The sequence below is a fragment of the Corticium candelabrum genome, chromosome 6, assembly GCF_963422355.1.
Source record: "Corticium candelabrum chromosome 6, ooCorCand1.1, whole genome shotgun sequence".
NCBI lineage: Eukaryota > Metazoa > Porifera > Homoscleromorpha > Homosclerophorida > Plakinidae > Corticium > Corticium candelabrum.
In genome coordinates, this window is record NC_085090.1 from 1,784,143 (window position 1) to 1,797,586 (window position 13,444).

The window sequence follows — 13,444 nt, forward strand, 5'->3', positions numbered from 1 at the left end:
TAACAAAACTCAGTCAGTGGTTTGGAAAAATGGAAAATAATCGATTAGATAATCTACATGTACTGCATGAATTGAGGTAAGTCTGTACCAGACTATAGTTCTTGGTTAATTAATACTTCTGTTCATCCTATTATGTATGGCCTCTTTATTCTATACAAATACTCCCAAGTCATCATCATCATCATCACTGAACGTTAGTGTTAGTGATTTCTTTATGTCTTTTTCGATTGATGGTGTATTGATGCTTGAACTGTGAGAAGGTTGTGGTGACATTTCTGTTGAAGAACAAGATCCATAGTCTTCTGTTTCTTCTAACTCTGAAACACGTGACTTTGCACAAGAATTGAGCGTTCTGGTTGTATTGGATGTTACACGGGTTCCTGGAGTTGGATCTTTGACATAGCTAACTCCTTGAATTGCATCAATCATACACTCCAGATTATGACAGATGTCACAGTCTTTTTCTTTAATGTCAGCCTATTATTTAAGAAGAACAACGATTTAATGTAATGTAATTCTGAAAAATGAATGTTACTGAATAACATACAGTAGACCTATCCTTGTAACAAGAACCCCTATAACGATACTACCTGTAAAGATAGATTTCAGTAAAACCAAATCAACAGTAAAAAATCTATAACAATATTTTGGTATGAAACAAGAATATTGCTAGAGGGTAGGTGGACTGTACATGTATGGTGCAATCATGTAGTCACATGAGGCCCACACGCCTGCCTGAGTGTCCATTGTGAATTCATGATTCAGAGTCTTTCATTACTAGTACGTGTATTTATAAATATGACTCATTAATGGCTAGTAGTAGACGGCATGCACACATTGGCTGGCTACATGTTCTATAAATAAACGTACCGTTGGTTGTGTGCGAAATCTGCATTGCACAATCGAATGGTTGCAAGCGGTGTTACGCGGAAACCCGAGTTCCTACGACGTGGGCGTGTTCGTCTCGAAAGAGGGCGTTCTGAAGTAGTAAGAATCCGTATACGTACATACCAAACTGTCGCTCTTTCGAGACACGCCAGCGTCAATTTGGTTAGCGAAAGTCGTGCGTGCGAAGGAAATTGCTGATAGATCCTAGGATGGTACACTGTTGTGCCGTTGGCGTCACGCAGGTGTTCTGCTCGGCACGTGCATGCACCACAGAATGGGCGTTGAAAGTTCTCATCACGACCACAAAGTTAGAAAATTGTAGAAGGCGGTTCCGCGAAGTAGGGTCAGCTCTGAAGGAGTTAATGAGATTACCTGACTTGTTAGATGTGTTTGATTGGATTCGGGAAAGCGACAATCGACTTGGTTGTGAGTTTGGGAGTGTTTCATGCCTAGAGATCCACATGCACCTGCTAGTAGCTTGCAGTTGAAGACGGGATCTAGCAGATTTGAATGGCGCGTAATCTAGGTGTGTGTTTTTGGGGATGTCCGAATTTCGTTCTGCCTAGAGCCCAGCGTAGAAAATCAGCTGTGTACATATCCCCGTGAACTTCCTAGATAGATCTAGCTATGTAGACGCAAGCAAATCGTTCGACTTACCAGAGCGTTTCTGATCCAAGACAGAGATACTGTGACGTCGTGTCGTCTTTGCACTTCTTCCAAAAGAAGACGGTGATTTCTTCTCATTTCTCGATGCCTTGCTGTCGCTGCTGAGTTGCAAGGAGTGGTGTGGTCTGCTACCCAGGCGGCTTCTGCTCGCAGAGCGCGACTTTTGGCAAGCACTTCTGGAGTACTGGAAGTTGACATGCCGATTGCAGAACACACTATGACGGCCGTGCGTCGTGACGTCCAGGTGTTGAGGTTTGTAGGTGTGCAGGCGGTGCATACTTTGTCTGTCGGCTGGTGGTGCTAGTATCTGTAGCCAATCAGTGTATCTCGTTAGGTAGGCGGAGCTAGGTGATCAAACTGTGATTTGTTCTAGACAAGGGTAAGCGGGGAGCCCACGACGGGGAGCGTGATTGCCAGGTGATCGGAGTTGTGTCCAAATACTAAGACTCGAGCCAGTCAACGCAACCAGTCTGACCAGCCAGATCTGTACAGACAGACAACATATTACGTTTGTTTTTTCTACTGCTGCTGTACTCACTCTTGAAGCCTTTACTAGTACAGTGTGTGTGGGAGTGTACTAGCTATGCTATCACTTAGTTCCTAGTGATATATGATGTCTACCTCAATATTCAATATTTCAAATAGAGATGTCTGATGACTGGTTTGACAAATTGACAATGCTATAAGTCTAGTTTAATTAACGTTGCAGCAAACATAGCACATGAAGAGTAAGGCAATCTAGATACTTTACTACAAAAAAATCATATGAGTACTTTTTTGAGGTGGCTTGCAATTTAAATAATTTTAGTCTATTTTCTAATATTGCTTATGTATTAATATTATTGAAACCATTCCTTTTAGGACTTGGATGGGGCTGGAGAACAATCACATAATGTTCTTATTTGAAATATCTATTTAGTTAATTAATATGTGTTCAAAACATTCAAATAATAGATCTATAAGCACGGCCTTTAATTGTGACAATACGGTAATTGGATGCCAAGTTGAAAGGATTTGTCTTTCTTGAACATGTTTCTACTCGGAGGTATAATAGAAACCACTCTAAGCTCCAATGTGTAGTTAACGACATGCTTTGTAAGATGACACAGAAGCAATGTATACATTGGTCTAGATGGTTTGCAATAATTATTGACTCAAGCCATCTAATATGGCAATGTCACCATGCACCAGTAGAGTAGACACCACTTGAAACTGACTTTGTTTACTGTACTAATCATGTTTATATGTTCTACATATGACACTTAAAGCAATAATAGTCTTTAGTCTAGCTATCTTTATTGCTAGTTTACATGTTATATTTGTCTATTTTAGTGCAGCTGGAGCAGATCTGGAGGTGGTTTGGGAGATCAAGCACACAGAGTTTTCAGAATTAATCCATATAACAGTCCAGTCCGTTAATAATTAAGTACTGACAGGCTGTAATACAATGTGCTATACAGTATAGAGTCAGGGTTTTCTCTAGCTAGACAACTCTCAACTTGTTTCCGAGCTGATCTCATTAAATTGCCTTCTTCAAGAATGTTTTCACTATGACTGACATATGCATGGTATTTCTGGTAGTGATACCATGTACTTGTGCGGTATTGCTAGTTAGCCTAGATCAGTTGCAAGTAGCGCTCGATTCCTTGGTTTGCAGGTACGTGAAGGCAACTAATTATAGTCTGGTTTATTCACAATAGTCTATGCGTCTAGGTAATAGAAAAAAACATCAGTGGTGTATTACATACAAATGCTTACGCATACAAATGTTTACGCAACGCTACTGCTCTTACTTTATTACAATAAATCACACACACACACACACACACACACACACACACACACACACACACACACACACACACACACACACACACACACACACACACACCTACACACACACACACACACACACACCTACACACACACACACCTACACACACACGCACACACACACACACACACACACACACACACACACACACCTACACACACACACACACACACACACACACACACACACACACACACACACACACACGCGCGCGCGAGGGGAAAAGGGTTTTCTCAAGTCACGCCATTCGTCTTCGCATGTCCACAAATAAAGTTTGTCACTCCACAATCACCACGCAATTAGTATTCCACCAGATACTGTGGAATACTCCCTCACAAAGAAACTCTTCCAATTGTCAAGCAAATATGGTAAAAGTGAAGAAGTTTTGAAAGAGCGTTAACTTATATATATATATATATATATATATATATATATATATATATAAGAGACCACAATGGCACAATCACACCACAGTGTACGTGTAGGTGTAGGGTTATAAGAGTTAAAATTAGAGTTAGGGTTAGAGTCAGGGCTAGGGGTTATCTAGTTACTTATTGTCAGTGGTGCGATTCTACTATTAATTAACTGAGCCTTACTATTTTAAATTAATATGCAGACAAAAAGCATGAGGGAGAGTGACACCATGCTGTACAGTATGTATAGCGAAGTCCACGTTGCAACCGCAGCTAGCTGCTAGCCACCGAGTGTGGAAATCAATGGATTCTGAATGAGATATACCCTCACTTGTAAGATTAGCATTCATGTTGCTTCAAACTTAAGGTTTAGAGATATGACAAATGGTCAGGCACCGGGAGATCTCTTTAACCTAGATCTTTATTGCTAATTGTAAAAACATAAATGATGTCAAGTTTACATCCTAAAAAATGGACTATGCCATAGATCTCACCTCTAGCTAAGTACAATAACAACCTAAAAATCATTAGTGGTTGCCTTCAATCCATGCCAACCATTATCCACGACTACTCTCTGTTCGAGTTCACTTTTTACATCGTAAATCTGCTGTATCTCGCTTATCCTACGTCACAGAAAAGTGAACTTTAGATCGTTCGAAACCCTGGATTTTCGTTTATCCGGGTTTCAAGCTTCCTGGTAAACAGGAGAGCAGTATATATAGTATATATAACTAGAGGAAAGCTGTCTGTCTGTCTGTCTGTGTCTGTGTGTGGTTTCGTATGTACGAGAGGATCTCCAGGACGGCGAGTCAGATCACCGCCGAATTTGGCTCGCGCACGCCGAATCCATAACGGTCGAAGTGAAGGTGTCGTCGTCTTCCGGACTTCTCCCGTGACGACGTGATTTCCTCCCGACGGAACCCGCCTCCAACCCGTCTCGCGAATATCTCCGTAACGGCGTATCGGATCTGCACCGAATTTAAGCTGCCCGTTCCCGACGTCGGACGGTACGCGCGGAGCGTGTCGTTTATTGCGGGCGACGTCGGGAAAGAGAAGATATTTTTGCTCATATCCGGGTCTTGAAAAAACGCCTATAGTCGTTTGCCCGTCTACGCCCGTCAAAGAGCTGCCGCGTTTGATACACACGTTCCCCGCAACGCCAACAACGTCTTCGAAGTGACGACGCTCAGCGGGACTGTCGAAATAACGAGAGTCGGTACAACTCGTGAGTTCGTTATATACGGGGAACGGATTATCCGGGTGAGTACTGCACGTAACTTCCAGTTCTGCTGCTCGGATATATTTCCTAACGGGAATCGTGTCGAATAGATGCCAGGTTCGATACACCTGTTTCTCGCAACGGCAGCAACGTCTTCGAAGTGACGCGGCGTCCGAGTCTAGATGGCTTCAACCAATCGCTAGTATTCCAATCAAGGAAACGGGACACTCCGTTACATTTTCTTTATCTTCAACGGGATACTAGCTCTACAATAATCAGAACGGGATTGACCGGGATAGAACTCTGAACGAAATTCTTCATAAGAATTCTGTCAGGCTGGTAGTTCTTCAGAGCTTATACACTTCAAGACGAGAACGGGATACTCATGCAGGAACATATAAATTTGCATACATTGAGATACTCAATTCTTGCTAATTTCCCACAACGAGATTTAATTGAACAGGATATAACTATGAATGAGAATTCTGTCTGGCTGCTAATTTTCAGAACGAAGTAAAAATGCAACAACATAAATTTGCATAAAACGTTTAATAAATTAATTAACTTTATGAGAATTGCGTCAGGGGCTGCTAATTCCGTAAATTGACGCCACTACGGATTACTTAATTAAATGGCTTCGTTTAGAGTTCAAGAGACGACAGACGTTTACTACGTATAAGCGCATTTCGAGGAGCACTTCATTTCTTTCTTGTAAGTTTTCTAGATTAGAACTAAATTGACGTCAACTTGAGTCAGCTGTCACTAGCCAAAGCTGACGAGCGGCATACGGAATAGAATTGTACCGTGAAATACTCGCTGCTAATTACCTAGAACATCTAACTGTATCTAAAATTTTAGACACAATAATTGAATGAACCTGGGCGAAGCCGGGCAATTTAGCTAAAATTTAGTACGATATATGCATATGAGAAGGCTATATAAGTGGCTAAGAGTACACATTATCACGCTATCATAATTGTATCAGGCAATTATGAGCAGTTCAATTATTGTAATAATGAATTAGTGAGCGGGTTTATTCTGAATACTCAAGGTAATCTGTGGCGATCAGTGGACAATGAGACAAGGACAAGAATCATGGTGTTGTCCTACATGGACTTCAAGAGCTGGATTAAACCTTACTTTACGTTTGTTTATTCTTCTACGTATATTCTTCTATAACTATCTATTTTTACTTGTTAGTGTATGTATCTTGTCTGGCCTAGACCACTGCACCTGTAGTGGTATGAAACAAAATATATTATTATCTAATATCTAATAAATTACGTCACTACACATCCACTGTCACAAGTGAGCAGTTTTCGTCAGGCACAGTGATCTAGGGAGTAATCGCATGTTAGTGGAAATCATAGAAAGATATCTAGAGTATTCTATTTTTCCAAACCAGATGTCACACTCATCCCCTGAGAGTGCACTTCCTGATCCTTTACTTAGCTAATAGAAGTAAGGACCATGCACCGGTGTTGCAACCACAATCTCATTAGCCACTTCCATCTAGTAGTTTCAACTTGTTCCCAAACGCGCAGCGTATAGAGAAACCACATGGTTGGGCAGGGCCTTATGATTATAGAGTCACTGCCCGCTATGGTACGTGTAGTGCATCCCGCCCCCTATGGGATCTCCACGTGCACGTAGTCTAGCTAAAATCGAGGAAGTATACCCTCCTACTCGAATAGGTATTCGATACGTGCATGGAAAAGTTATTCATGACGGGTGTACGCTAGAAAGAACGCTCATGATCAGAGTGCCGTAAAAGATTCTACTGACTGGGCAGAACATACTAGCAAGACCTAGACTACTAGTAGCTAGAAAGTATCCTAACTTACTGACCAACATGTACACCTAGAGCTACAGTGGCGGATCCAGGATTTCTCAGACGGAGGGGCGCACACCTGGTTTTGGAAGTGTGACGTCACAAAGACAACTTTTCTGTTTTACGTAACCGGATTACTCGGGCAGCATGCGTTGGGGGTGATCGTTAGCACATGGCAAGAGGAACCATTTGATTGAAGTCGAATGTCATCGAGTCTTCTCTATGACCCTTGAGGGCGATGCCTTGCCGAGCGCGTAATTCAATACATCGAATAATTGACAGAAGCACAGCACGGTTTTTCTGGACTACTTTCTACGATTCGGTTGTCAGCATATGATTAGAGCGATGACTACGTGTACGGTATACTCTGAGAAACTCTGACAGCTTGGCCTCTGAGCACAAATGATACTGTAAGCCAGCACGCATGCTTACTGAGCATTTCTTTGCCATCTTTCCAATCAGTTAGCGGCTTTACAGTTAGTGTGTCAGCTCTTGTGGCACCAGGATTCTGCGGTTGGCAAGGAAAGAACACACATGCCACGCAAAAATACTTTGGCAGTACTGGGAATACGCAATGAAAGGAAAACCAGTAAACCACGAACGATTCAGACGTCGAACGGTTTCCCCGCCTTTGCAACGTTTATCCACGTACGCTCTTGATGACAAAATGCAGTCTGAAGCCAGAACTCTGCTCTGTATATGATGGAGAACTTTTGAGCATTAGTTAGGGTTTTGCCAACCGAAATTCACAGACATTTCTAAGCTCTGTAAATGTCGTTGTCTGCAAGAAATAATAGTGATGTCCTAAAGTTCAAACCTAAAGAGTCTGGACCTTCGAGGCTAACTCTACGCACAGCTCTGACTCACTCATATGACTGGGCTACATGCAGTACTTAGTAGTAGTAGCTACTACGTACCCAGCAGATGCCGTTCAACGCAAACAGCCTCTCCTTCTTCACACGTTGTGTTGACAGTAATGGATCCAACTTGTTCTTTTTGCCCTATTTCGGCAACGTCACCAGAAATGCTTCCGGCATCAGAAGCCAAGGAAGAACACCGGAACTCACCAATTTGCTCTTGGTCAGAGTCACGAACAGACTGAGGAGTCTCTTCAAGAGGACAAGGTGCACCGTTAAATTATGGCCTTGAAGAAGTTGAGAATGGAAGTTTTTATGTTCGTGCATGCGCAAAACTTGGCGGCCTTGGATTCCTACGACCCGCGCTACAACTCCAGACGGGGCAGCGCGCGTCGGTACGCCCCTCCCTACATCCGCCACTGAGATACATCAAATTTTATCATTAGATAGTTTACATCATTTCCAGCAAAATATGACACAGGTGATGCACTGGGTCACGAAGCTCCTTAACCTTACTGCCAAATGAATCCAGTATACGTTCTCTTGATTAGAAATTTGGCCACGCAATCTCTTGCTCTCCGATAAAGAAAACCTCTCGCACACTTACTGCACATTCACCTAGAGATAGAGTAGTAAAGGACTTACTTTGGTAAAGAGTAGTCTGCCGTTGGAGATCGTACGTGTTCGATCACTTATTAGAGCCTCACACCGCGGTAGATCTACTCAAATTTAATAGCTTTATAACGATTGCCTTAACTAATTAAACACTTTCCACGTAGATCACCACCCAATGGCTCCAACACGATCGAGTACAACGAAAAGAACGAACATGTAGCTGTGCGGAAGTCCCTACTACGTTAGCTATCGGCTAGATAAATAGGAGCTCGCAGTCTAGATATCTGAACGACATAACATATCTAGGCTGATCAACTTCATGCAAGAGGCTCCTAGCTACAATAACACATCCCATCATAAAAACTGCAACTTTAGCAGCGGAATATTATCTGATAAGAAAATCATTGGAGCAACTATACAGGTGAAACACCTTTGGTGGAATGTCAAATATCAATGTCAAATATCGGATACTCCACCAATTAATTAATGATGTTGCACCCTAGTACCTATATTTAGTTCTGCAAATATCATGTCAAAGGTAGTTGACACTCCACCAAGTACACAGTTATCAGTGGCGTAGGAAGCAATTAAAAAGTGGTGCGGCCTAATGCGCGTTAGAAGGAGTGATCATTTAGCGTGCGCTACCATACGGAGGTGTGATCCTGGTGGTACACACATGCAGCCTCTGGTCGCACCGACCCGCAGCTCCTAAGGCCCTGCAGCCCTACTTATCACTTATCCAGTTGATCCTTTCACTGTAGTCCAAAGAAACCGCGCCTACTAAAACTGAAGCGAGTGCGCATGCGTTGCCGCTCGACATCTACACGTGTCCGGGTTGTCCACGTGGATATAACGGTGATCACGTGCATATAACGGACGTGCCTGTGCGCTGTACGTACAGCGAGCAATCTAGCACACGTTAAGTTTGCTCGCATTTTATGCTAAAATATATTACTTATTTAATCGGCGCAACTAACAACGGAAGTTACAGGCAATGAGCAGCTGGCGGAAAGCCACTTTTTGAAAAGTGGGGCGGCCATGCCGCTACGCTTCCTACGCCACTGGCTATAGCAAAATTCAAATACCTGACACTCCTCCACCAAAGGTGTTCCACCCAGTGTCTATATATATATATATATATATATATATATATTATTTATAACAAACTACTAACAAACAAAACCGGCAAATCCCAAGCAATTACATCAGCATCTAACATTAATCTACTTTGTATCGTACGAGCATTAAATTTCCACAAATTAACAGAAAATTATTGCATTAAATTCGAATACGCTTGTGTAAAAGGAATACTAGTCGCAGTCACTACTTTAGACGCAATAGTTTTAATAGTATCCAGACTAGCAGGAGTCCAACAATATATATATATATATATATATATATATATATATATATATATATATATATATATATATCAACAATATATATATATATAACAATATATAAAGGAGAGGTGTCTGTCTGTCTGTGTGTGTGTGTCCGTCTGTTGAAGCTTTTCTCAAAAACCGCGATTCTAATCTCAGCCGAATTTCAGTCGAGCTCGCCGAACTCATTCACGTCGAAAGTGAGACTGTGGTCGTCTTCCTGACTTCTCCCACGACGACGCGATTTCCTGCCGATCGAACTCGCTTCCGCTCGCGCGCGAATATCTCTGGAACGACGCATCGTATCTCCACCGAATTTAGACTCCCAGTTCCTGACGTCGGACGGTAGGCGCCGATCGTGTCGTTTATTGCGGGCGACGCTGGGAAACGGAAGATATTTTGCTGATATCCGGGTCTTGAAAAAATACGCCCACAGTCGTTTGCTAGTCTACGACCGTCAAAGAGCTGCCGTGTTTAACGCACCTGTTCCCCGAAGCGCCAGCAACGTCTTCGAAGAGACGACGTTCAACGGGACTGTCGAAATGGCGAGAGTCGGCATTCGTTATATACGGGGAACGGATCCTCCGGGTAAGTATTGCACGTGACTTGCACGTTACGGGATTCACGTCGAAATTATAGATGCCAGGTTGGATACACCTGTTCTCCGCAACGGGACTGTCGAAATGGCTTCAACAGGATCAATAATCCAATCAACGGGATTTTTTGAAACTGGACACGTGTCGAATAGATGCCAAGTTCGATACACCTGTTCCTCGCAACGGCAGCAACGTCCAAGTCGAAATGGCTTCAACCAATTGCTAATCCAATCAACGAGATTTTTCGAAACGGCAATTGAACGGGATCTAACTATGAATGAGAATTCTGTCTGGCTGCTACTAAACGATACGATTGCAAGTGTATACGCGACATTTTTCGTTGTTTTTACAATGCCTCCGAAGAGACGGACTGGCTCGGGTTGCGCTGACAAGGGCATGAGGTAGTGTAATTGGTTTGTGCTGTGATTGGAACTTGTTTTGCTCAGGGATGATAGCCAACACTACACAGCAGAGAGTTTGGAAATCTACAAAGATCTCTCTATACAAACTGTACGTGACCTGGCTACACCCCCTCTGCCTCTCCAATCATCAAACGCATTTTAGATACTTTCTGCTATAATCTTTACCTATAAAGGTGACCTGTCTGTCTGTTTGTTTGTCTGTCTGTCCTGTCTGTCTGTCTGTCTGTCATTAATAGCAAACAGTGTCTGCAAATCAATAATTTGTGTGATTAGACTATTACCCGGGCGAAGCCGGGCATTGGAGCTCATATATATATATATATATATATATATATATATATATATATATATATATATATATGTAGAACTTTATGTAATTTACACGAACAGTTGTCATGTAAGCTTTGGCAGTACAATGCTAAATTGATAGTAGATAAGTTAGCGTTGTTTAGCTATGACATGGATTCTTTTAATATAGTTATATATATATATATATATATATATATATATATATATATATATATATATATATATATGTATGTATGAAGTTCTAGACAATCAGCAGAGAATTTCACTGGTAACCTTTAGCTGAACAGTAGACTCGGCTCAGTGATCGCTTCACCTGTTGCATGTGTGAATATAGTCAAAGCAATGGAGCCTTCCAGACAAAGATTTTTCAAAAAATCTTATCAATCTCTGCAATTAGCAGCAGCCATAGGATTTCCAGCACTACAGCAGACATCAGTAAAGGAATTAGAATCCTACAATCATTTCATGCGGCCACAATAAGTTTCAACAGAAAAGTAAGTATGTGATCCTTATTCAAGCAGCATCTACACCAAGACGCAGACCAAATTTTAGTTCCACTAATTGTCTCTGTATCCTGCACCTGGTCACTGGTATTACTCAACATACAGTTATACATAGATCACTGCTCAATGATCACATTTATTGATCAGGAAAGACCATAATGTATAAACCACAGCTAGCAGTTTAGAGCAACAAACCCTGCAATCTGAGGGCAACTTATGATCACGGTTACTAATGTTTGCAGCCTTGGATACCAGATTGCAAGCGCACACGACAGTCTATTTAGGGCACTCAAAGTAAAAACTTTCTGAGGAGAGGAAGAGTCTGCCTGCACCTATGCTGTACGTTCTGAGAGGGAGAGGAGGTCTGCGCTTAGCATTAAATTCTGAGGAAAAGGGGGAGTCTGTGCTTAGGTAGTAATTTCCAAGAGGGGAGGGGAGTCAAGATGTGATGTCCTCATACCCTGCCTGGAGAGTAACTGCAATAGCCCCTTTAGTAACTGGAATTCTATTTATAGCATGCATTCTTCGAGTTGCAAGAACTGGACGGAGTTTGCATGTCATCACTTTCATGAGCGTACAGTAGTCGTAGGAGAATTAGCTTTGTAATGTAGTAGATTAGAGGACAAACAACTGAGTTGTGTTGTAAATACTCTCCGTCAGCGGTATACTAATTGGATAGGACAGTAAGGATGCATTTCTCACAGACACTACAGGACTTCTAGTTGTACTATTATCTGTCCTTGGGCCAAATTACTGGAGGAGCGTAATGGAGGAACGAAACGTTGATTATTTATGATTTATGAAGACAATTTTTACATTGTGACAATTTGCAATTCCTGTCTAGTCAATTACTAGGAAGAGAAACACTGTGCTACTAATAGAATCTAAATTATGAATTATTCAAAATATATATGACATCTGCACCTGCTAGGGTGGCAGCTTTCACCATATTCTGTCCCTCCACGCAGGTTCTGCGTAATTTGTAAGATAAACCGACTCACACGTAGATCGGATCGACGCAATCGTCCGTAGCAAGGCTAGAATGCCTACGTTTCACTTTGCGACTCAAAGAAGTCGTAGATCTGGCGGCCTTCAGTAGCCGTCGTATGGGAGACAGTCTTCTACTGACAGGTTCAGCACTCAGAGCACGGGGTCTTACAGGAGCGGGCGGTAGACACAACGTTTCTTGTCGCTTTTCTTCGCATTCGGCGCACATGCATAGATCATCATCGGGCGTATTATCTTCATGTACTTCCGAGCTGTCGTCGGAAGTCGTTGTCGACATGCTGAGAGGGCTTGAAAAGACAGATAAGTTGCCTGTCGACATTGACCTCCGTCGATGCAAACGACCGTAGACAGGATGTTCTTCGTCATCTATTCGAATGATCGGTCGGTCGAGCTGAAAGGAAGGCGACGCACTTGGTAGGTATCTGTCTGTCTGACCTTCCCTGTCTCGTTCCAGATCGGTAACGCTTTCTAGACTTGGTTCTCTTGACAACTCATCTGATACCTTTCTCATGTCTGTATAGAGTCTTTGCATCTGTAGCATAAGAGATGCGTCTTCTTTTTGCAGGTCTTTCTATATTCACACGTAGCAGGAAACGAATTGATCAAAAAACGTACTAGCTAGGCTCTAAGTAACAAACTGAGACGTATGTATCCTAACCACTTCAGTTCTGATCTCGGCCAGTATGTTGTCTAGCCGTTGGTGGCGTGGTGGCACATCCCCTTGCGGTTGGAGGGATTGCATTCTCCGATCTGCCACCATGGCGTCCGTTCTCTGTCTCAACTTTCGGCTACGCTCGAGTAGCTTTACTATAGACTCATGACTTGACATAGTGCTCTTGGAACAACGTAGGACTGACGCCCCGGATTCGGTCACGGGCTTTAGTGCTTGTCACCTCTACGT

At 42.5% G+C, this 13,444-nt stretch overlaps 2 protein-coding genes and 1 long non-coding RNA gene across 3 annotated transcripts; 1 reads left to right on the forward strand and 2 right to left on the reverse strand.

Moving 5' to 3' along the window:
* Positions 1-17: 17 nt before the first annotated feature.
* LOC134181278 (uncharacterized) lies at positions 18-1,827 on the reverse strand. The gene is made up of 2 exons (XM_062648525.1): positions 1,546-1,827; positions 18-477 (listed from the first exon to the last, which is right to left on the reverse strand). Exons 1-2 carry the CDS (start codon positions 1,750-1,752, stop codon positions 151-153), a joined length of 534 nt encoding a protein of 177 aa, XP_062504509.1. The 5' UTR covers positions 1,753-1,827; the 3' UTR covers positions 18-150.
* Positions 1,828-1,875: 48 nt separating this feature from the next.
* LOC134181279 (uncharacterized) lies at positions 1,876-3,251 on the forward strand. Its single transcript, XR_009970117.1, has 2 exons — positions 1,876-1,971; positions 2,887-3,251. It is a non-coding gene; the product is annotated as an uncharacterized LOC134181279 (long non-coding RNA).
* A 9,094-nt stretch (positions 3,252-12,345) lies between these two features.
* LOC134181452 (uncharacterized) lies at positions 12,346-13,392 on the reverse strand. The gene is made up of 2 exons (XM_062648728.1): positions 13,202-13,392; positions 12,346-13,114 (listed from the first exon to the last, which is right to left on the reverse strand). Exons 1-2 carry the CDS (start codon positions 13,370-13,372, stop codon positions 12,533-12,535), a joined length of 753 nt encoding a protein of 250 aa, XP_062504712.1. The 5' UTR covers positions 13,373-13,392; the 3' UTR covers positions 12,346-12,532.
* Positions 13,393-13,444: the final 52 nt, after the last annotated feature.